The following is a 23287-nucleotide window of genomic DNA, read 5'->3' as shown; positions in this document are numbered from 1 at the left end:
ACAATCCGGCGATATTCTGAAAAAAAAACTTAAATATAGAGACAGGCCACACAAGGCTAAGCCTTCCGATGACACTACTGCAGAGCAAGTTGTCAGTTCTCTGGAATTCAGTGAGGCACTTTCGCAGCCCTGATGCCCGACTTGCTTTCTACACAGGTCTCTTCTGAGACCCTTTCACAGTCCGGTATGTTGCAGAAATCCACTTTGTCTTTTGAGCCTTTGGCTGTCTCTGCCTTGGTTGGGTCTGGAGACGTGATGCAGGCACTGGCTTCTGAGGAGGCTGTTCGCACTACCGATTCTAGACAAAAGCCGACATCTTCTCTTCCAACTACCGTTTCTCAGAGACTGACTAATTCTCTTAGGCCTCGAAGCCAGGCCACTCCTAGGAAATCTGCTTCTAGCCACCATCTTGCCACTGCTCCCCCACTCTAAGCTCAAATGCTTAAAATGGCAGAGGATCTCATCTCCCTTATCCAAGGTACTCAAGCCCCACCTCAAAAAGGAAAAGGCTCACTTCTCCAGAAATTATGGCAGACCAAGAGTCTGAGGAATCCGATTACTCTGCCTTTGAAGAGGTACAACAGCCCTTAACTGTTTGAGGATTCAGATGCAGAAGAATCCATCCTCTCTGCCTCCCTTCCAGAGGACCTTTCCTTCAGGAAAACCCTCCACTCTCTCAGGGAACATTTTCAGTTGGAATCTCAGGACTACCCACAGTCAAAGAAACAACTTCAAGAGTTTCTGGACCTGTCCCAGCACAGACCCCTGGCAATCCCTTCTACTCTAGAAGTGGTGGATGATGTTTTCCTTAAATCCAGTTTAGCCCTTGATGGCCTGCCTTCTGCTTCAGCTAAACCTGACAGGTTCTACAGAATACCGGATTCTCACAAATACCTGTACAGGAACCCTGCTGCAGATCCTGAGGTCATTACACAGGGGGCCCAAAGGAGGTAAGAATAGTTCATAGGTTTATAGGTTGGTACTAGGCTATCAGCCCTAGGGCCTGTACAAGCCTAGCCATAACAATTCCCTGGCTGTTTCTTCCCACGATATTTACTTCCGTGGACCCCTATCTAGCAGGTTGACTGACATGATCCCCATGGAGAATTTCCTGTCTCCCATCCAATCGTCAAGGTTCTTTTTGAAGAGGACCAAAGAGGCATTCTGCTTGACATGTATGGGCAGTCTATTCCAAAGCATGGGGAGTCTCTGGGTCAGGAACCTATCCCTCCAGCATGTTTTGTTCATTGTGATGACAAGGTTTAGATCCCTGGAGTGTGTAGCTCTGGGGTATTGGGATTTCTTTAAGTGTAGCATATCCAACAGCTCTGGGTTTGACATGGCCTTGTATGTTATGCAGTGATCACCTCTGAGTAGACGATATGCAACATAGTATAGCTGGATTTTTTTTAGACGGTCATCTGCTTTAGGCCTGTGATTCTTTTAGTGAGGTATTTCTGTAGCCTTTCCAGTTGTTGCAGATGCCTTGAGAGGTACATACCAAATGGGGCATTGTATTCTATAATGGGTCTAATGAGGGATGAGTACAGTGGGACAATGACCTCCTTTTTTCTGGATGAAAAGCCCTTAGTGATGAGGTATGCCACATGGAAGGAATTCCTGACTGTTGTGGCGATGTGGTTATCGAAGGTGAGACCACTGTCCACCTGTATTCCTAAGTGTCTTATCACAATTTCGGTGTTTAGTGTACTGCCACCTATGTGGTAATTCATGGGCACATGTTTTTTCCCAAAGGAGATAACTATACATTTCTTGGCATTGAGCTTGAGCCCATGGCTCTGGGACCAAGCATCTGTTTCTGTAAGGCCCTTTTGTAGAATATCCACATCATTTGGGGATTCAATAATGGCTCACAGTTTGCAGTCATCTGTGAACTTTGTTAGCCAGAGTCCCTTAGTGTTGGCCTGTACTTCAGAGAAGTAGATGCCAAACAAGAGCGGTCCCAGGACTGAACCCCGAGGTACTCCACTTGTCTGGAGCTGGATTTGGAGGCGGCTACTTTTACAGTGTGGGTTCTGTCAGTAAGCCAGTTGGCAACCCATCGAGTGATGTAGGGATTAATGCCCAGCTTAGTAAGTTTATCTATGATTCCAGAGTGGGGGATGGTGTCGAAGTCCTTGGCGAGGTCCATATAGGCTGCGTGGACCATCTTACCCTCGTAAGTCAGTCAGGTTCAGGAGACAAGCTTGACCCTTCACGAACCCAAACTGGGTGGGGTCCAGTGTTTGAAGGTTGCCAATGTCTTTGTTTATAAGTTCCATGATAACACAATGTTATGTAGTCCAATCTCGCCTACATTCTTACCCGTGGGTTCGGAGCCGAATGTCCGACTCGGCCAAACTTTTCTAGCTTGAAGTCTTTCTATTGGCTGGGCTAAGAAGGTATCCCATGCTGCATTGCTCTATATCCCCAGATCTTGTTTGCCGCTCGTGTAGCTCGGACGTGGTCTCGTTCTTGGCTGTGGCTAAGTACCCTTTTTTCTTCTTCTTGAGAGAATTTATTACAGACAAAAAGCTATTTTAATAACTATTGCTCTTTTGGTGTTATTTTGTGGAAAAATTTTGTGGTGTGTGTGATTGTTCTGTGGTATCCCACTAGCTGTTCCAACGGGCTAGGCCCGTTTCAGTTAGAGGACCTAGTCTGTACTCTTGCTTCCCTGTGTTCCAACTTTCTGGCCTAAAACCGTTTTAGTTAGAGATTTTAGTCCTAATCCTTCTATTGCGTGTGTGTCACAGGATAGTTTGTTAGAGTTTTTTCCCATGCTAAGTGTGGTGTTAGTCTGTGGCTGTTTTTTTCCAGTCGGTGCTGTTCCTTTGATTTTTGGTCTTGGTGACTGTTGTTAATCCTTTACAATGTCTAAAGATTCTAAGGAGCACAAGTCCTTGGGCTTCAAGAAATGCTCAAAGTATGGCTATAAAATGTCCATTACCGATGGGCATTCGGCATGTGTATATTGTCTGGGAGCAATCCATCTGCAAGAGTCTTGCCGCTTCTGTCATGCATTTAGTCCCAGGGTGCTTCAGGAAAGAAAGAATAAGTTAATTCTGAAGGGACTTCTGAAACCCTCCTTTGAAGAGGGTCTGGAATCTGCTTCCAGCTCTAAAGCTAAAGCCACTAAATCAAAAATGAGGTCTCCAGCTCCTTCAGTGTCCTCGGAGCCATGGGAGAAAGTAGCTAAATCAGCTTCGACATCTTCAGCTCTACTCTCTTCAGGGCTGCAGGAAGTGTCAGTTGTGATGGAACTGGCGTCGGCTCCAATTATATTGGAACCTATTCAGAGCCGATCTCCCAGTATTAGGCAAGTATCACCCGAGAGGAGATCTCGATCTCCCTCCCTGTCCTCCAAAGCCTCCAGGACATTATCGGATGTGGACGTCGATAGAGTGGTGCAGAGACTCCTTCAGTCACCGGTCTTGGCGAAATTGTTCTCAGCTCTGTCCTAGTCTGCTCCGGAGCCCATCCTGCAATCTACTTCGATTCTTCCTCCGAGCGCATCCCAGCTTTTGGAGCTGGAGTGCTTGGCTCCGCGTGATGTTTCCAGGTCGGTTCCGATGGCCTGTCCTGACTTATCGGTGCCGACGTCAGTTCCAACCCCGTCGGCGCCGTCCATGGGATTCAGGACTCGGGATTCTTCAGTCAGACCCGAGGGAGAGGCTTCTGGACATCTTTTGGTTCCTAGTCTCCCTCTTGGTGCTTTGGCATGGGGAAGTCCGACTCCTGCCGTGGCTTTGGAGGCTGGTCACTCCTCGGACTCAGGGGGACCGGCCTTTGAGGCCATGCAGAGTGCACTGGCCAGATAGTCAGCGACATCATGCGGGTCAGTCATTCTGTCCCCTAACACTCCAGTGCGGGTCTCTGATCACCACTTATCTTTAGACAGTGGAGCCCCAAGACCTCAGGGTACCCCCATGAGTGGTCCCCAAGTTTCTGTGGGCCACTCAGAGTGCTTGCCTGAGGAGCCCCCTAGAAAGAAAATGTGCAAGAGGAAGCACATAGACTCCCAGGATGAGTCTCTTACCTCAGATACTGACCTCGAGGAATTGGAGGGGTCCCCCAAGTCATCCTCTGAGGATGTTTCTTTCTCTGACATCCTAGAGATATTGAATCAAAGAGGTGACTGGCCATCCAAGCCCCCCTCCGAGGAGGAGTCGGTCTTCCTGAAGGTCTTCAGTACTCAGCCCTCTGCCTCCTGGGTGTCTCCACCCTTCAACGAGCTCCTGGATCAAACAGGAAAAGGCTTTAACTCTAGACTACTCCTTGTTCCCGGAAAAGAGGGCACTTTGCACCCCATCATGGATCTATCCAAACTGAACACCTCCTTGGTGGTCCCCAGATTCAAAATCCTACCCTTGAAGCAGCTCCTGCCTATACTCACACAAAATGCTTGGCTGGTGACACTAGACCTAAAAGATGCCTACCTCCACATCCCCATCCGGGAATCATGCAGAAAATTCCTGCGCTTTAGAGCAGGCTATCAATACTTTCAGTTCTCTGCACTGCCCTTTGGCTTATCTACTGCTCCCAGAGTATTCACCAAATGCTTGGCCCCGGCTATAGCATTCTGCAGACAGAGAAATATACAGCTTTACCCTTACCTGGACGACTGCCTCATTCAGGCAAACAGCAAAGAAAAGTTGCTCCAGGATCTTCTGTTTGTCAAAAAACTCCTAACTTCCCTAGGGTTCACCATCAATGAGAAAAATTCAAAGCAAAACCCCACCAGAAAAATTGTTTTCCTGTGAGCTGTGCTAGACATAACTCTAATGGCCTTCCTATCCCCAGAAAAGCAGAGCTTCCTGCCTCTCTACGTCACCCAGATGGCTTCCAGAAGTCACCTTACTGCGAGAAAGATCCTGCAGCCCCTGGGATACATGGCATCTTGCATCCCTCTCATCTCTCTCACCAGGCTTCACATGAGAAAGCTTCAGTGGTACTTAAAGAACCTTTGGTGTCAGTATTCTCAGTCCCTGGAGACCACTCTCCCACAGATTCCTTGCATAAGGGACAGATTTCTCCAGTGGTCAGAGGCCTGTGCTATGAACAAGGGTCTTCACTTCATCCTCCGCCCTTCCAGCCAGACCATCACCACCAACGCCTCAGACATAGCTTGGGGCTCTCACCTAGCAGGCACGTGTACCCAAGGCCTTTGGAATGCCTGGCAACTTCACTTACATATCAACCAGAAAGAAATGATGACAGTGCAAAATGCTCTAGCTTCCTTCCATCCCCATCTCATGCCAGGGGTCCTCCTTATAAAAACAGACAACACCACAGTAATGTGGTACATCAACAAACAGGGGGGCACCCAATCTTACCCCCTGTGCAGATTAATCATGAGTCTATGGATTACTGCCACCTCCATGGGGCTACACCTGATTGCACAATACTTACCAGAGATCAACACACTGGCAGACCACCTAGGCAGAAACTTACTGGACCCCCATGAATGGCAGCTCCACAGGGAAACCTTTCTGCAAATCACCCAGGAGTGGGGGACCCTAGAGATGGACCTCTTTGCCTCGCACTTCAACTACCAGCTGCACAAGTTTTGCACCAGGGAGTATCTCCTCCGAACATGGAAGGTGGATGCCTTGACCTTCCCCTGGAGTTCCCTCTTTATGTACGCATACCCTCCTCTGCCCCTTATTCCCAAGGTTCTGATCAAATTAAGAGAGGAGAGACCAAAGGCCTTCTTCATCACTCCAGATTGGCCCAGACAGCATTAGTACCCCTTACTACATAGTCTGACCTTACAGCCCCCAAAGCTGCTTCCCTTAAGGTCAGACCTCCTGACCCAGGAGAGGGGGAATATACTGCACCCAGACCTTCAGACTCTCAAACTTTCAGCATGGCTCGTACAGTAAAAATAGCAAAAAGTCACTGTTAAGCAAACAGGTCCTGGACATCATCATAAAGGCCAGAAGGCCCAGCACAAGAAAATCTTATGCAGGAAAATGGAAAAGATTCTGCACCTGGAAATAATCAAAAGGGGGCAGTACCTCCCAACCTTCCATCCCTCTCATCCTGGATTACTTAGCAGAGTTGCTCAATAGTGGCCTCTCCTTCTCCTCTATTAAAATCGATGCCTCGGCCATCTCTGCCCATTATGATTGAGGCCCACCCTTCTTCTCTCACCCTTTGATTAAGCAATTCCTCAGAGGGGCATCTAATATCAGGCCTCCCAGAAGACCTCTATTCCTCCCTGGGACATGAATTGTGTGTCAGAGAAACTAAACTTACCTCCTTTCAAACCTGCCACTTCAACAGAATTGAAATACCTCTCCTGGAAGACTGCCTTCCTACTAGCTATCACCTCAACCAGAAGGGTCTCAGAACTTCAAGCTCTCATGGCTGTCGAGCCCTTCATAAATTTCCATGCAGACAGGGTCTCCCTGAGGACTAATTCCTCCTTTATGCCCAAGGTGGTATCTGATGTGACCCTTAACCAGGCCATACACCTTCCCACCTTCTTTCCCAACCCTCAAAACAAGAGGGAAAGAATTCTGCACTCATTAGATGTGCACAGACAACTCAGAAACTATCTGGACCGCACTAAACCATTCAGAAAAACTGACCAGCTCCTTGCAAGCTTTGCCCAGAGGCAGAGGGGAAGCCCATCTCCAAACAAACCATTTCCAAATGGATTTCACACTGTATCCATTTTTGCTGCAGACTACATGGGAAGCCCATCCCTAAGTTGATCCGTACCCACTCCACTAGTGCAACCTCCACTTCTACTGCATTCCTCAGAGTAGTACCTACCAGGGACATATTGGAAGCAGCTACCTGGACCTCTGTCCTTGCCTTTACAAAGCATTACCACCTACCTCTCTTTTCTAAGTCTAGAGCAGGGTTTGCCTCTGCAATTCTGCAGGGCCTCCTGACCCATACCTAGGACTCTACCTATCCTTCCACCCTTTACCTCAGCTTTGGGAATCTTCCTACAAGGGATGACTGCAGCAGTGAAACACGAGGAACATAATACAGTTGTGTGCACTTACCATAAATGTATATGTTCGAGTGTATTCACTGTTGCAGTCTTGGTGTCCCTCCCTCCATCCCCCTTTTCACATCTTCCCCCTAGGGGGACACAAGCTTCCCAAGGTGTCTCTTAGCCACCAGAACCACCTCTCTCTTTTCCCTTGTGCTTCTGACGGGTTAGGGCAAGAAAAACTGATGTAATGATGTCGGATGCCTTGCTTTATAGTACTGACGACCTGACGTCAGACTACAGGTGACAGCAGCCGGTGCACAAAAACATTGACTTATTATTCGGGCCGGCCAAGGGCTACCACAGCAGGGATAACCCACAGATGATGACTGCAACAGTGAATACACTCGAACATCTACATTTATGATTAGTGTACACAACTGTACTTTCTTAGTATTGCAATCAGTGTAAAATGAAAAATCTACAACACACCTCTGTGTAGGATGTACAAAACCACTATAAACATGCACATATTTACACATACTGCATTTCCTACAAGGAAACATCCCTTTCCTTTGGGAAGCTATCATATGTGGGGTCTCATCTTTCCTGTAGCAAATCTGCCTTTTAATAGATAAATTATTTTTGAAAGCAAAACTTGGTCTTTCAATAACAATCTCCCTTAATTCATCGTTTGCAGATAAAATATTCCAATTTCTTTTCACAATATCACAAAACAAATTAACGTCATTGGAATATATTAAGGGGAACCTAACCTTTCTACCATTAGTGCACAATTGTGTAGAACATACTGTATTGGGGTTGTCTGAGAAAAATGGTCTACCCCTACCATCTCTGTCTCTTGAGTACTGTAGTAGTTTTGTACATCGTACACAGAGGTGTGTTGTAGATTTTTCATTTTACGCTGATTGCATTACTAAGAACATAGTGTACTATGCCTTCTGTACATGCTGTGGTGCATACTTTATTGGGAAGACTAACTGTTCCTTTAGAGAACGGGTGCTTGAGCATTTAAGAGACATCAGGAACAACAAAGAAACAAATGCTCTGGCTAAGCATTTGTGGTCTAATAGTGATCAACATCATTTTAAGTTTTTTGTACTAGAGATTGTTGAGAGTATAAGGGGAGGTGACATTAAGAATAAGACAGAGGCCCTTGAACAGAAATGGATTCTGTTTTTTAGGGCAGATCACCCCCCTGGTATTAATGATATGGTTTCATTAAAACCTTTTTTAAAACAGAAAGCTTTGAAACTAACATTAAAGTTTTTGAGTTTGTGTATGTTTTTATATGTATGCTTTTTTTGTGTGCGTGTTCATACATTGAAATTAAGGTTGAAATGTGTTCTTGTACTATATATATATATATATATATATATATATATATATATATATAGTTATTTTAAATGCTGGCATTTAAAGAATGACTTTCATGTTTTAATTAGTTGTTTTTTATGTTGATTGGCTATTTTGAATATAAATGGATAGCTTTCTTTGATGGAGATGTCTGATGAAGCTGTTAACAGTGAAAGTGCTTAGCATTAAACTTTTTTTTTACTTTTAGTGCACTTTGGTTTTTCTGCCTACAGGAATACTATGTTGTTTTTTTAGTTTGTGCATTTGTTTTACTTCAGTGGTGTTTCGTTTCTTGATCCATGGATTTTTTTTCCACTTGTTATCAATCCCAGGTAGGGAAGGCAGTCTCTAACCTGCAGCCTAAACTTTTGCTTGCCCTTATCCACCTCTATTACCTTTCTTCCTCTAGTTATTCATTCCCAACACCTTGGTTCTTTTGCCAGTTTTCTCCAGTGAATCCCATCCCTTTCTTGACTATTTTCTGTACCCCTGCTTGCAATCATCCCTTTTGACAAAATCTTCTTTCTCCTCTTCTATGTTGGCTTAAGTCTTAGAATACTTTCTGTAAGGTAGTTATTCTCCTTAAGGTGCTATATTCAATATCCTACTCTGTCCTTATTTCTCAGGCTTCCCCATTTCATCATCATCATCCCTTTCAACTTTGATCAATAACCTTCTTTGCGCTGTGTATATGAGCCTTAACTGTGTAGCTCTAAAGTATCCATTAAAATCAGGTAATCCAAAACCATCTTCTTTTATGGGCATGGTCAACTTATCCCATTTAAATTTTGCCCTCCTCTACCCAGATAAATTTCTTCTAGTCTTTATTACTTTTTGTCTACAGCTTTTCCTCTGATTTTTTTAAATGTCTGACCTATAAATAAAACTTAATAGGACTAAAACATTTTCACTGCTTGTAAAGCACTATCCATATTCATAATCAAAAGCTTCCAGTTTTTCAGTTTTTGTATTATATTTTGTTTAGCTTCTTTTCATTTCCAGTGTCTCTTAATTTAAAGCAAACAAAGGAGAAAGAGGACACTTTGCCTGGTTCTTCTGTTCAAACACATCATGTTAGAAAATAACCATCCCACCTTTATTTTTGCCTCTGAACCTTCCTTTATCATTCTAATTAACACCATTATTCTATCAAGAAATGCAAGTACTTGTATTGCCCAGCTCTTAAAAGCCCATCTAACTCTGTCAAATACTTTCTCTGCATTAAGACCCACTACCAATAGTAATATTTTCAAGCATTCTGCATCATCATTATTCTGTTAATGTTGTTAAATGTTTGCATCCCCTCTGAAAAAACACATCATCAATGTCTATCAATTTTGGCAACAACTTTGCCTCTCTCAGCTTGTGTAGACATAAACACGTTATAATCATAGTTAAACATTGAAACAAGTCTATATAAAACTGAGTCTGAAGGGTCTTCATCCTCTTTGGGTAATGTAATCTCTACAGCCTTTTTCCAAGTTGCTGATTCTTCCCCCTTTCGAAATATTGTTAAACAATACCTTCCACAGCGTTCGGAAGTGTAGCAGTGGAAGAGCTAGCTGGAGTGAGCATGGCTGCAAAGGTAATATGTATTTACTTACTTACTTACTTACTTATTTATTTATTTATTGTGGTGCTGGTGTCAGCAGAGGGCGCCAGTTGAGCAGCCATGCCTCTGGGATTTTTATTACTTTTTTTTTTTCTAACGTCCAGACTTCCACAGGAATGCCATCTGTTCCTGGACACTTCTCTGTTGATTGATTATACATCACCATTTTCATCTCATTTCTTCCTATCTTAGAAGTTAATTCTTGAGCCTTGTCGTCTTCTAACCTTGGCATAATTATGTTTTCCATAAGTGTTTCTACTTGTGCATTTTTTTAGTTCCTGATTCCTGCTTTTATCCAGATTTTCAGAAAATTTCCAACCTGTCTCTAATACCCGAGTAGGATCCCTGAATTTTTTTCTTGTCATAAACTCTCTAGGCAACAATCTTTTCTATTTTCTGTTGACTGAATCATTGTGCTAAAAGTGCAATGGAGTGGAGTTGTTATAAAAAAAAAAATAGCTGCTTAACAGCAGCATTTCTAAACTCATGCATGTTATCCAAGTCTCCCTTTTTTCCCCTTGTGCAGTTACTCCTCCTCTTGTTTTGTTAGATTCCCCATATTTTGCAATACTTTAATCTTTACCAAACCCTCTAAATAATTCCTGGTGCTCATTCCCACATCTTCCTCTTTTATTTCTAGTCTGTTTTTAAACTCCATCTTTATTTTGTCCTACTCATTGCCTCTCTTTTTTTAACAGATGAGTAGGAACACATCATTGTCTCATTTTACTTAATTTCCCAGCATCTTTAGCTTAATTTCTATTGGTGGGTGATCTGACATAGTTATTGGATGCATGTTAAAGCTTTAAATTAAATACACATCCTTCTGTACAATATAAATTCTATCCGTATTAGTCCAGTTGTTGTACCTTGGAGAATAATATGAAAATTGTCTTATTTTGTACTGCAGAGTTCGCATCTTCCATACCAAATATTGTTATATATTTCTTCAGTAATCTTCTCTTTTGTTCTACTTTCCCCTTCTTGGTACCCCAGTAAACCCTTGCTATTGCAGATCAAGTTCCAGTCCCCCTAAGTAGTAACTCCTACTGAAAGCTGAGCAATTCTCCCCAAAAAATAATAAGCTTATAATAGCAGTTTTTGGTGGAATATAAATACACTTCAATGTAAGCCTCCTCTCATGCCAATAGCCCCATACTTCCACAAATCTCAATCATTAATATATATTTTCCATGTAGCAATCAGTACTATTACTTCCCTTTGTCCGTGATATTCTGCTGAATGTCCATCTTGAAATCCTTTTTGTGAAACTCACATGCTTATTTCTATCCTAATGTGTCTCCTGCAACATTGCTATTTGTACCCTACATTTATTTGTTTTTTTTTTAATTAATCTATTTATGTAATGTTTTTTCACTAGGTAAGTGAATTGGTCAAGTGATCTTTTTCAGTCATGACCTGAGCTCAAAGAGCAGAAAAAATACACCACAGTCTTTCAATCCAACAGTATTGTATAAAAAAATGAGTACATAGCAAAATTCCGAACATAATGGTAAAATTGAATGCATGTAGGGTAAGATTAAAAAATCCAGTCAGAGGGGATTGAGAAAAAAAAAATATATATATATATATATATATATATACATACAAAAATGCAAGCTAAGATATGCATACAATACAGGGCAATCATGCATATAGTGTAGAAAATCCAAATAAGATGCAATATTAAGTTTATTAAATATATTCTGTTATTCATGATATGTGTTGGTAAGTTACTTAATCATTGCCATGGTAGTAGATTCAGTAAGTGCACCTATGAAGCTTTTAATGGTAACTAGATTTCTGATGTCTGTAGGCAGGTGGCACCAGGTAGCAGGTCTCAGGCTAAAGAAGGCTGTCTCACCTGCAACAGTTTAGATGCTATGAGAAAACCAGGACTTAATGACAAATTGTCTTTGAACTGTATTCTTAGAAGTAGATCTGAGAGATTATAATAATCATACATTTTTCTTTGAAGTGTTTTAATCGGCAAGTTGGCCCTTATTCCAGCTATTTTTAGTGCATTTGTGAACAGCTTGCCTGTTCTGGAGTGGTGTTTCGCTGTAGGAGTTTAGGTGAATGACTGTTTGGTTTTGCAACTATTTTCAGTAACCACAATGAGGTTACTAGTTATAGGATGAGATATTGCCACTGACTTGTCAGGTTCTGTCTTTTTAGATAGCTGTTTTGAGATGTTGAGAAGAAGTGTATGGTTGACCATTTCATAAGCTCTTGTCATATCAACAGAGATCTACAGTAATAATTCCCACATTTAGGTTCCAATGAATGGTATCAGTGGCCATGAACAGGGTGGTAGAGGTACTGAAGGGATTGTGAAACCCTTGCTGTGCATCACATAACAGGTCATACCTGTTAATGTGCTTAAGTAGTTGCTTGTATAACATTTTTTCAAATAATTTGGTAATAGGGCCCAGCGTAGAAATGGGTGTGTAATCCTTCTGGAGAAGTGACTTTAGTTTGAGATATTATAACTGCATGCTTGAATACTGGCAGGATAAAGTTATTATTCCCACCTTTTGTGTAACATCATTTTTTTATGTAGTTCCAGCTTTTGTGTTACATGCATACGGTAATGTTTGGCAGGTTGATCTTGTATACAGTTGTTTCTCATCATATCCATTTTGAGCCTATGCCACATCTTACAAAACTGTTCGCTTTATTGAAAGCCCTCAAACAAAAAACAAATACACCCCAATATACCCCTAAAAACTAACACACAAAACTATCTACATCTTCAAATATTGAATTTTTACCCTCCTAATAGGAATAATTGTCCCAAACTGACAGCCATAGTCCAGACTTGGATTAATTTAAAAGGAAGGCTGTACATGCTAAGGCACATGGTACAGCCTGCACTTCTACTAAGTGCTGTCTGGTTTTGTCTTATCTTTATTGCTGTCCCAGATTGGAAAAACACTTGAGTGCATGTCCTCGCCTTTGGAAGAAAGAAGTATTCTGTTTTAATTGCTCTTTATCAGATTGTCTCCATGGAGATAAGAGAACCAGATACAGAGTTACTTCTACAAATATTGCTAGAGGAAATCTTTTATTATATTCAGTGTTTTTTCTTTTAATTATTTGCTTTCTCTTAAAACGTGTTACTAGATCAAGACAAGTGCCTTAATCTAGTCATTCCCCCTTTGGAAGAAAGAAGAAAAAAAGCAAATCATTTTTTCTTGTATCATGCTCTTTTGACCAGACTTTTCTTCTATTTTTATGTTACAGTGCCTACATTTCTTAAAAATGAACAAGGAGAAAGAGAAAAAAAGGAAAAAAAAAAAACAAGGGCACCTGTTTCCTTTAGTATCCCCATTGCACTTTACTTTATAGCATGCAGATTATATCACACACTATAAAAATACTAATGTTAAGAATAACATTTTATTTTACTTACAGTTAACTCTCTCCCAGCCTTTCCCCTCTCCTAAGTGTTCCAAACATTAATGACATGAAGTAGAATGTATGCTTTAGAGTTCCCTACAAGTTTAGTGAAGTCAAAAAAGTCCAATATTTCCAAGTTCTCTTGTTGTGTCATGTTTTACAAATATAATTAATGCTTTGTAATCCCACATTTATTTGTCAATTTCTGAGTTAATGGTTTTATTCCTGTTCATTTCAATCTCCCAAATCCAGTCTCGGCTTCATTTCCAACGTACTGTTGATTCTTCCAGTCAACTGCTGTGGTTTTTTTCTGTCTGTGAAGCATTTTCCATTGAAATGTTGGAAAAGGTTTCACTGGCACAGTCTCTGTATTCTTTATTACCAGAAGAACAAGAAACAGAATCTCCTGCTGTTTCTCACATCTCTTTTTGTTGGACAAACTTTTGTATTTCCTCTTCCTTCACGTGTTCTGCATCAAATAATGATTTTGTCCCTCCAGGAAAGAATATTCTGAAGACAGCTGGGTTATAGTAGTTTGAATCTCACACCTGTTTACATTTACTCCTCTTCTACCTCGTATACAGTGAGTAATAATTTTCCACAAACACTCTACTGGCTCCCACTTTAGTACTTCCTTCTTCTGCTGAAAGGATTGCATCTTTACTTTTAAAGTCCTAGGTTGTTTTTCTCATTGCCAGGTTTGGAGCATACACATGATGTACCATTTCAGTTAATAACTCTTCTGTGGAATATCAGTCTGGTTGCTTATTTGTACATTCATAAAATTAATGGACTCTGTTTCTTCCTGCTTCTCTGGTACAGCAGAAAATCTCAGGTTTTCCATACGTGCTCTGCACTCTAATTCTATTAACTTTTCTTCTTGAGCAGTCTCATAATCAGATAGCCTTTTATTCATTTTAACCTCTGATTGTTGCAATTTTATCACCTCATCTGAATAGCTCATTCCATTTTTTTCCAGCCTTTTGTTATTTGAGTTGATATACTCCCATCAGTGTTTCATTTATTTTAATCAGCTCGGAGTACGTGACTTATTTTTTCCTCTAGATTACTGGAAGTCATGTCTTGCACCAAAGCTGGAGCTTGCACTGCTTTTTGTTGAACAGTTGCAGAATTCTTCCCAGTAGGTGTTTTTTCTTCCCCTTTTGTGATGCAGTTTCTTTCAAGTTCTCTGAATTTCTTTTTTGCTGGCATCCATGCAGTGCACTTTCTAGCCAGTTACTGAAATTTACTCAAATACAAGTTTACTGGTTCTCTGTCCTGAGTTTCTGTTTTCACACTGGTAGAGCTGAAATTAAACTGTTACTCATTGTACAGTCATCATGAAAGTCCCTGTGCTCCATCCATTGTTAAAAGCTTCTCAAAGGAAGCAGTATTACAACAAAAGTACATGTAAGTCATTAGGACTATAATGTTAAACCTTTGTAATTGGTTTGTTTTCTTGCAGGTGGAACATGTTTGGAGTAATAGTCAAGGATTGTGGACCAGTGCTCTGTGTGTGTCCTATAAGCCTTGCTCAGTAGTGCACAAGACATTGGAAGTTACCAGCTGTAGCAGACCCTGTCAAAAATTATCTTTGTTATTTTATTTAACTTCATCTTTGTTTGAGGCATTTGATTTTGGCTTTCATTCATTATATATGAATATTCATGGCTGTTATTTCCAAATGTATTTACAAAAATGTCTAAGTCTGGTACAGCAAGTTTCTTAAATGCCTTATGTTGTGGAGTATTAACAGACATGCTTCCAAATGTCTTATTCATTTTCCATAGTGGACAGAACAAGACCTGCTTCACAGCAGTCAATAATTAATACAATCAAAGTCTGTAGCATTTGCAATCCCTGACATCTGAAGGGAAATTTTTCTTGCTGTAGACAAAAGGGGCATATTAATTTTTCTGGTGTTTTATACCAGCCAAAATATGCCATTAATGGGAGTAGCCACTGACTTCTGATATCTTATGGTATTTAGTGTAATGCAAAGCTCAGTTGTATGCTACTGACTCTATTCATCTAGCTTGCTTGCCAGAGGTTCAAGAAGTAGTAATTGAGATCACATTCATTACTATATTGGAGGTCAAGTGCATGAGTTTGTTGGTTTGTCTCAGTATGGGAAAGCTTCTGAGTACAAAGGCTGAATCACATCAGAAAACCTAAGATTACAAAATAACAGTGATTGTCTAACATTTATCAGCAACTTGGAGAGCAGGCGTCTTGTGTCCACTTATTAAAAAGCATGTTTTTCTGGGCTGTTCCAATGTTGCTACTTAGGATGTTATGGTGGCAAGTTACGCAGATTTGCTTTCAAGCATTCATTCTCCTGTGGTACAAATAAACCATATAATTATAATTACAGGGGCTTAAAAATGAAAATGTTTGCAGTCAGATTTTTTTTTTTTTTTAGTTTATTATCTTTGTTAAAAATTGATGCTGGCTAAACAACATGGAAAGACAACATTATTATACACCATCCATCACTGATAAGTGTTGTTTGTTGCTTTTCGTTGTTGTTGTCTTTTGGCTTTTCCTGGTTAGGGGTTGCCACAGCGGAACTCCGGTCCGCTAATGATTGGCAGTAGATTTTGACGAATTTCATTGTTACACTGTAATTATAACTGAGGCTGAGCCTACAGCTGGTCATTCTGTGATTGGTGCTCTATCTAGATCAATAACCAATATGTAAATAAAATAAGCAAATAAAATTTAGGTAACTAGAACTTTGTTATTCACTTCACAGTATGCTATGTATTCCCTTTGCATTCTTCGGAATAGTCAATGACTTGGTTTATTGCTTGTGAATTTTATGATTATTGTGCATGTTCATTACTTACATGACTAGGAGGTCAAAGCAAAACAAAAACATTTTAGCTTGTGGTATGATAGTTGTAATACCTTGGTAAGATGAAAGTTATGAAGATATTTGCTGCCCCTTGCCTGAGTATTTAATCGCACTGGTTTTCATCATCTGGATTAAATTTGTTCAGTAGGAAATAAAGCTATTTATAGCTCATACCTTACTCCATGTATTATAGTTGTAATAACACACACCTTCTCCTATGTATGTCTTGCTCATGTGAAGCATCATAAAATGCAGGTGCTTTATTGCCAAAGGAGAAACTTTTCTTTGTATAAAATTTGTTCCTAAAACTGCTGTGTGTTGTGCACTTCTGGCCTTGGGAATTGTCTTTTAGCCAGAATGTCTCTAAGATGTTTTCTACCTAAACAGGGGAATATCTCAGTTTTACTCCCTGACCACACATTGAAATTAAATGGTTGATCTTGCTGTACAAAGAAACTTGCAAAATTTTCAATACTCTGTGAATAAGGAAATAAACCACCACTTTCCAGTTGAAGTCCTGGTATATATTTACTTGCTTTATAGCACTGTGTGAGCTATGCAATTGATGTGTAATATTTTATGTTATCTGGTAGACTTGAGGATAATTTAACATAGTTTACCTTGACTTCATCTACTTTCTATAGATTGCTAATGTTTCATCCTTCTCATTGCTCATGTATATAAAAGTGAAGTCATTGATAACGCAGATTCGTGTACCATTTACATATGTGGGTGCTCTTATATTTATGTCGATGGTTTTATGGAAATGAGTATGATGTTACAGTCAGCTGTAATGACTAGACAGTTTGTCCCCATCAACAAAGCATTGGTAAAAGACCTAGAGTGGTGCCCCTTTGCTGGGGAAGACTGTTTTAGTTTTCAGTCATGTCGAGTCTCAGTGTCTTGGTCATAGACCTTTTTTCTAAGACTGTTTACATTGCATTATAAACTTTTCCACTTGTCAGAACTACTTAATTAGTCAAAAAGTGAACACAGTTGTACTCCACAACTTGTATTTTTACTTTCTTATTTTTCCCCATATAGTATACCGACTGGCATATCTTCGACTAAATGCACTGTGCTCACTACTGCTTCCTGGAAATACAGAACTAGAACAAGTAATCTGGACATTATTTCAGTACACCTTGCAAAATGAATATGAACTCATGAAAGACAGGCATCTTGACCAGGTAAGATGAAATGCACCTGACCTACACATTAGAACTTGCAAATGTTTATTTGTGTCTGATTGTGAATGTTTGTTTTTATTAGAAAATTTCAGAAGTCAGTTGTCAACTTGACCTGGGATTTGTATACAGATCATGCATAGCAGAGTGCTAATTAGTGGCCATGCAAAGGGTTCACAAATTCAAGGCAATGTGTAATGCATATCTTGTTAGTTGTAAGCCATCCCATGTAGCAGACTCCTGAATATTAATGCTTTAGACAAGACCAGTGCTCATCTGTGGCTTTCAACTTTAGTTTTATTTACACTAGTTTACTTAGTCAAGAAAAGGATATTTTACTTTCACCATACTCTGTCTGATTGTTGCTGCAGAGTGGGTGAAATCATTTGAATGTTGTTTAACATTTCCAGAGTGGAAATCTGGAAGCTGACTACATTAGAGCTTGTATGTACAAACTCCTTGTTTTCAAACATTTGTTGAAAGCTGTTTGATTGAAAAAAAAGTTGCATTTGCAGGTGTATTTTTAGATCTCTTCTTTCTATTCAGATAGTTCAAGCAACTCCTTTGGGACCATATTTTCCCATGTAGAACTGTTGTGTGTACACTTACAATCTTTGGGATTGTCCTTCATCCAGAATCCCTTTTTCCAATGTCTCAGTAATTACTTATCTAAACAGGGTCGCATCCCACTTTTACCATTTGACTGTACTGTGAGACTGATGGAATGTTGTCTAGGTATACATAGAAAGGCTAGCTCCATTTGTGACTTAGGCAATATGAATTAATTTAACAGACTGGGTACCTATAGAAGCTGGCAATGGGTAATGGCAGAGGAATGATGAAACTTTGCCTGCTTGTCCCTCTCCCATGGAGAGGAATGAGATGACTTGCTGCTGAGAATGGGCTATTATTTGAAGGCCTGATAGAAACCAGAGCTCAAGACAATGGTTGCAAAGCTGGATGTGTGAGTTGATTTGGGTATCATCTCTGCTTACAGGGTTCTGGAAGCAGAGTAGTAGCTTATCAGGAGGTGTACCAGCACAATGAAAATGGGCCTGTGCGACAAACCTCACTATTTATCTTTGAACAGTCCTATCAGCTGTGTTACCTGCTTGCATCTCAAGTCACTGTCGTCACCAGATGCTGGGGGCTGTCAAATCTGTCTGTTAGAGTTATGATGAAATTTCAAGAGTACATGTGGAGTGAAGTCGGGTTGTACTCATTAGGGATCCTGCATCACCATGGAAGCCCATGCCATCTCACTATTCCTGAATTATGGATAAAAATACACATCTTTAAACATTTAGACTCACAGGTAAAAGAACACTAGTTAAAGAATTAAGGAAATGAAGCATCCTTTTTTAACACCCATCAAAACCCAAGGGTGCTTATGTGGTGTCCTAGATAACTGGCCAAAGAGTAGACAGCCCTGTGAGTGATGTGTGAGGAAAGTGGGTTGAATTGGAAGTATCCAATAACATTGGAGTAGTCCAGTGTTGGCAAAGATCCAGGTGGTTTACACATGAGAGGGATAAAAGATGATGTGGAATGAAGATGACCAGATAAACGTCATACCCACAGTGAATGGGAAGGTCTGTAAGCTGATCTTTTTAGGTGCTGTGCTAAACATCTGTGTTAAAATTTTCATGGTATGTTTGTGTTCAGCTTCTTTGTGTATAATCATTGTAGCTTTCTGTGAACAGAAATGGAGTACATCTGTAGTTTATTCATTGTGGTACTAATAAACCAGTGGTGTATTAGGTTTAACAGTCCCTTATAGAAGTGTGGTTGTAACCCTCAAATCCTATAAAATAACAACATTGGAGAGAAACAATTATTTATTAAAAAAAGAATAGTTTCAGCATTAATAATGACAGTATTCTTTGGGAAAAGCAAGTACATCTGTGTTAGAAAGGAGGATCACTCTGCAGCAGTGTAGAGAAAATGCTAGAATGCTGACCTGCTTAAAAGGGTTTTAAGACATGACATACCCATTCGCTGCTCATCTGATGGTAACATCTTAAATGGAAGCAAAATATTAAATCAAATGCCATTTCCCAACAATGGGATTTATTGTATAATAACAGGACTGTACACATTTTAATACTGTTCATGTGGTCTTTTGGTATAAACACTTAGTCACACATTTATCGTTTATTTAATGTTTGTAGAAAGTGTAGACTCAAAGAACAGCTAGAGCTGCAGCTCTTACTTTTATGCTGTTTGCATTTCGCTTTAAAGAGGAATGCTATGGCAAATTGTTGTATTTGAATGTAAGTTTGTATGAAATTATGTTTGTTGGGAGTGGCATTGTCCTTCTGGCAACTCCTTTTTTCTTGAATTCTTGGGGAGAAAAGCTTTGTTGCATAACATTACATAAGAATACTGAATATTTTGCAGCATATGTAGTTTAGAAGTAGAGTTCTCTGGGATAAAAGCATTAGATACTACTAAACCAGCACAGCTCCTGATGCCAAACAGCAGGACTAAACACCTCCCAAACACACGTATGCTTGTTCTGGAAGTCAAAGGCAAAAACAACAAGCTGCTACTAAGCCAACACAGTTCCTAATTCCAAGCAGCAGAACTAAACACCTCCAATAAGCACAGTCAGAAAGGTGAAACTCATCAAAGATAAACTCAGCCAGATAGCCAAACTCACTGAAGCAGGTCTTTTTAAATTCCAAAGGGATAAGCAAACAAGACGCCAATAAACGAACAACTTCAATTTTATTAAGCACCACGATATTGCTTTTCCTCGGCGTCCTGCACCAACTTCTTCAGACTTTGAAAAATAACAACTCACACTTAAGTGCTGCTACATTTAAAGCCATTGCAAGCAAAGTCTATTACAAAACACACCCTCCAATTACCTTAAAGGAACAGGCACAAGTAGCTTCAATCTAACTAAAATGTTCCTATCCCATAAACACACAATATAAAAAGTTGTATGTAATATAAAATGTTTATCTTTGATGAGTTTCACCTCTCTGACTGTGCTTATTGGAGGTGTTTAGTTCTGCTGTTTGGAATTAGGAACTGTTTTTGCTTAGTAGCAGCTTATTTTTGCCTTTGACTTCCAGAGCAAGCATACGTGTGTTTGGGAGGTGTTTAGTCCTACTGTTTGGCATCAGGAGCAGTGCTGGTTTAGTAGCAGTTTGTTTTTTCTTGCCTTTGATAAAAGCATTAGATATAAATGCTTTGCAGTAAATACAGTTCAGAAGTGGGAGTATACAAGAAAGAGTCAGGAAGTGTTATGGCTTAATGTATACAACGAACAACTGTTAAGCAGACCTTTACTTGAGAGCAACAGAAATGTAACGTGAAGCATGAGAGATGCATTAGTTTGTGTACCGTACAGCACTGCATGTTTCACAGGATCTTGGAATTGTTGGTAAATGTGGAATATTGTTACGCTGTCTAAATTTCTAGACTAGTGCAGTATTCATAAGCTGGCATTGCACAGAGGCAGCACTGATTTGTCATTCTCACATGTGAAGGAGAACATCAAAAGCTGTGAAGGCAGAATAAAGTAATGGCACTTAATTGAGGGCCATTTTAGTCAATGAAACAAATAGCAGCTGTATGTTGGTAATAGAAACAGTGATTAATAAGTTGATAAAAAATGTATATATATGTTATATTGTACTGTATTTTCAGCTTCATTTTGTTTGTAAATGATTTTTACTGCAGATTTGAAGGCACTCCTTTAAAGGATAAACCGGGTGTTCCTCACTTTGTCAAGTCTTTTCTACAGTTTTCCAATAGGAAGAAGGTAATTTATTCTTTCTTAGGATCAAAAACTAGTCTCCCAGTAGGAGACCTGAGCTCTTGTAAGTTTCTTCATAGACTAGCATCAGACAGGAACAAGCAGTTTGATGAATATAGGAAGTTATCAAATTTGAAGTATTAAGAGACAATGAATGATTAAACTCTGTCTAGTTCAAAGGATGTGTGTTGAGGGGGTCCTCTGTTATCACTGTCAGCAAACCAAGCATATTTTCTGTATGCTTGTTTTAATTTATGTTGGAGGGAAGGCTACAGATATATGAGAATGAATTGAGTAAAGGAATGAAAGCTGGAAGTATATTATTGTTGTAGATTGCCTTACATTTTGTGAGGGAAATTATTAGACTCTTAATAGTCTTCCAAGCCCTTGGTTATTCCAGGTTACAGCATTACTTGTTTGACAAACCTAAGCTGACTGACAAAGACGTAGCTGGTGAGTTTTGTTGAGCTGACTTCTTTGTTGGGAGGTTGGTTTAAAGAAGTTATATGTAGACTTATACTTGCCTGATTTGGGACATTTTCATCACTTGTGAGGTTGACAAAGTCCACAGTACCCATCCGATTATCCAGGTTGTTTCAGCACTAAACCTTAGCTGTAAGACATGAAAACTGGTTTGCAGTTTGAACTTGAGTCAAGTGTTTTATCAGTTAGTACAGTAATACTTTTGTCAGGGTATAGGATTGGTTTGAATTCCCACAGTGTCACTGGTATCATTTATGTGGATTGTTAAAAGAAGTGGACCCAGCCCTGATACCTAAAGTCAGCACCTACTGAGAGGAATTGAGAGATGGCAGCATTATTTCTAATTGTTTTACCTGTATTTTTGAAGTGGTCAGTAAAGCACATGATAGCACTTGAAGTAAGATTATGGGTGAACGTGATCTGTGCAAGCTTCGCATGATTGAGAAAAAGGCATCTTTTGCTATTCCAGCCAACACCCCATGAAGTCACTACTTCAGCAGCTGTGCTGCTTTCAAGGTGCTACACAAAACAGAGCAAGTGGAGATGATCTCCCTGTCAGGCTCGACATTAACTGAACGATATGACAGGTACTATATTGGGATATATTCCCGCCAACTTCTGGTTCTGTTTGATTAACAAGCCTGTAAATGTAATAAGCAGAAGGATCAGAAGGGAGTGTGCAGAGTGGTGTACAGCATCTGCCTAACAGTTCTGTAAACCATCTGCCTTCGACTTCCACTGGAACTTGGTTTTGGCTTTTGAGCTATGCTATATTCTACCACTGCAGCTGGTGTGCGTATGTGTTGCACACTTTTTTACTAGAGCCTTAACGTGGTATATCCCCTTATTCCATTTGATGAAGGATTTCAGGTTTTACGAGCTTTCTTAAATCACCCAGCACTGGAAATTTCAAAGGTGTCAGAGGTACCTCCAAAGGAAATAAGGCTTGATCCTGCCTTAGAAGAGCATTCAGATACCTCATTTGCAGAAACAGATGAGCTGGTCTTTGTTGTCCAAATGGTCCCCCAACTCCATTTATGAATCAGGCACTGGCAACACCCTATCCTGTGCTTCACCACTGAAGTATCATTTATTTGGTGAAACCCTTCATAAGATGAAGAAGTAACTCCAGATTTGCAAGATGGTGTTTGGCTAAGAAGTATACTAACTAGAGCTCTCACAACGAGAAAATTGTGTACCCGGTTGAAGTTACAAATTTAGGAGAGATTCAGCTATTGGGTAGCAGATACACCTGTATGAATGTCAGAAAAGAGAAAGTTTGGGAAAAATTTAAAAAAGTAATTTAGAAAAAGAGAAGAGAAAGCTCTGGATGAGAAGAACCTCAAGGCTGATCAGTAGACCTAAGTGCAGCATAATTGCAAGAGATGTCTACCAGTAAACTTGAAGAAAAAATAAATCGGATGCATCTACAAGTGTTTACAACAAATCAGATTTTGGAAGACTGTATAAGAACATAAAAAAACACATCTGAAAAAAAAAAAACTATTAAATAGTCAAATCTGATGATTTGCTACATTTGAAGGCAACAGAAAAGAGAGGAAAGACTGTCCAAGACTGAGGCATTAAATGAAGAACATTTTCAAAAATGGTAAATCTAGAGGATAGAGCATGAAGAATAAACTTGAGG

At 40.0% G+C, this 23287-nt stretch overlaps 1 protein-coding gene across 2 annotated transcripts in view; it reads left to right on the top strand.

Annotated features, from left to right (window-relative positions):
- RB1 (RB transcriptional corepressor 1) overlaps positions 1-23287 on the top strand; it is a 3440561-nt gene that overhangs the window by 3173511 nt on the left and 243763 nt on the right. For both annotated transcript variants that reach the window (XM_044073175.1, XM_044073174.1), the window contains exon 20: positions 17245-17390. In XM_044073175.1, the coding sequence (XP_043929110.1) occupies positions 17245-17390 (146 nt within the window). The remainder of the gene's footprint in view (positions 1-17244; positions 17391-23287) is intronic.

This window comes from Protopterus annectens, chromosome 5.part1 (genome assembly GCF_019279795.1).
Source record: "Protopterus annectens isolate FY-2018-M chromosome 5.part1, PAN1.0, whole genome shotgun sequence".
NCBI classification, from domain to species: domain Eukaryota; kingdom Metazoa; phylum Chordata; order Ceratodontiformes; family Protopteridae; genus Protopterus; species Protopterus annectens.
Note: the sequence above shows the minus strand (reverse complement) of the source record. Positions and strands in the feature narration are given on the sequence as shown.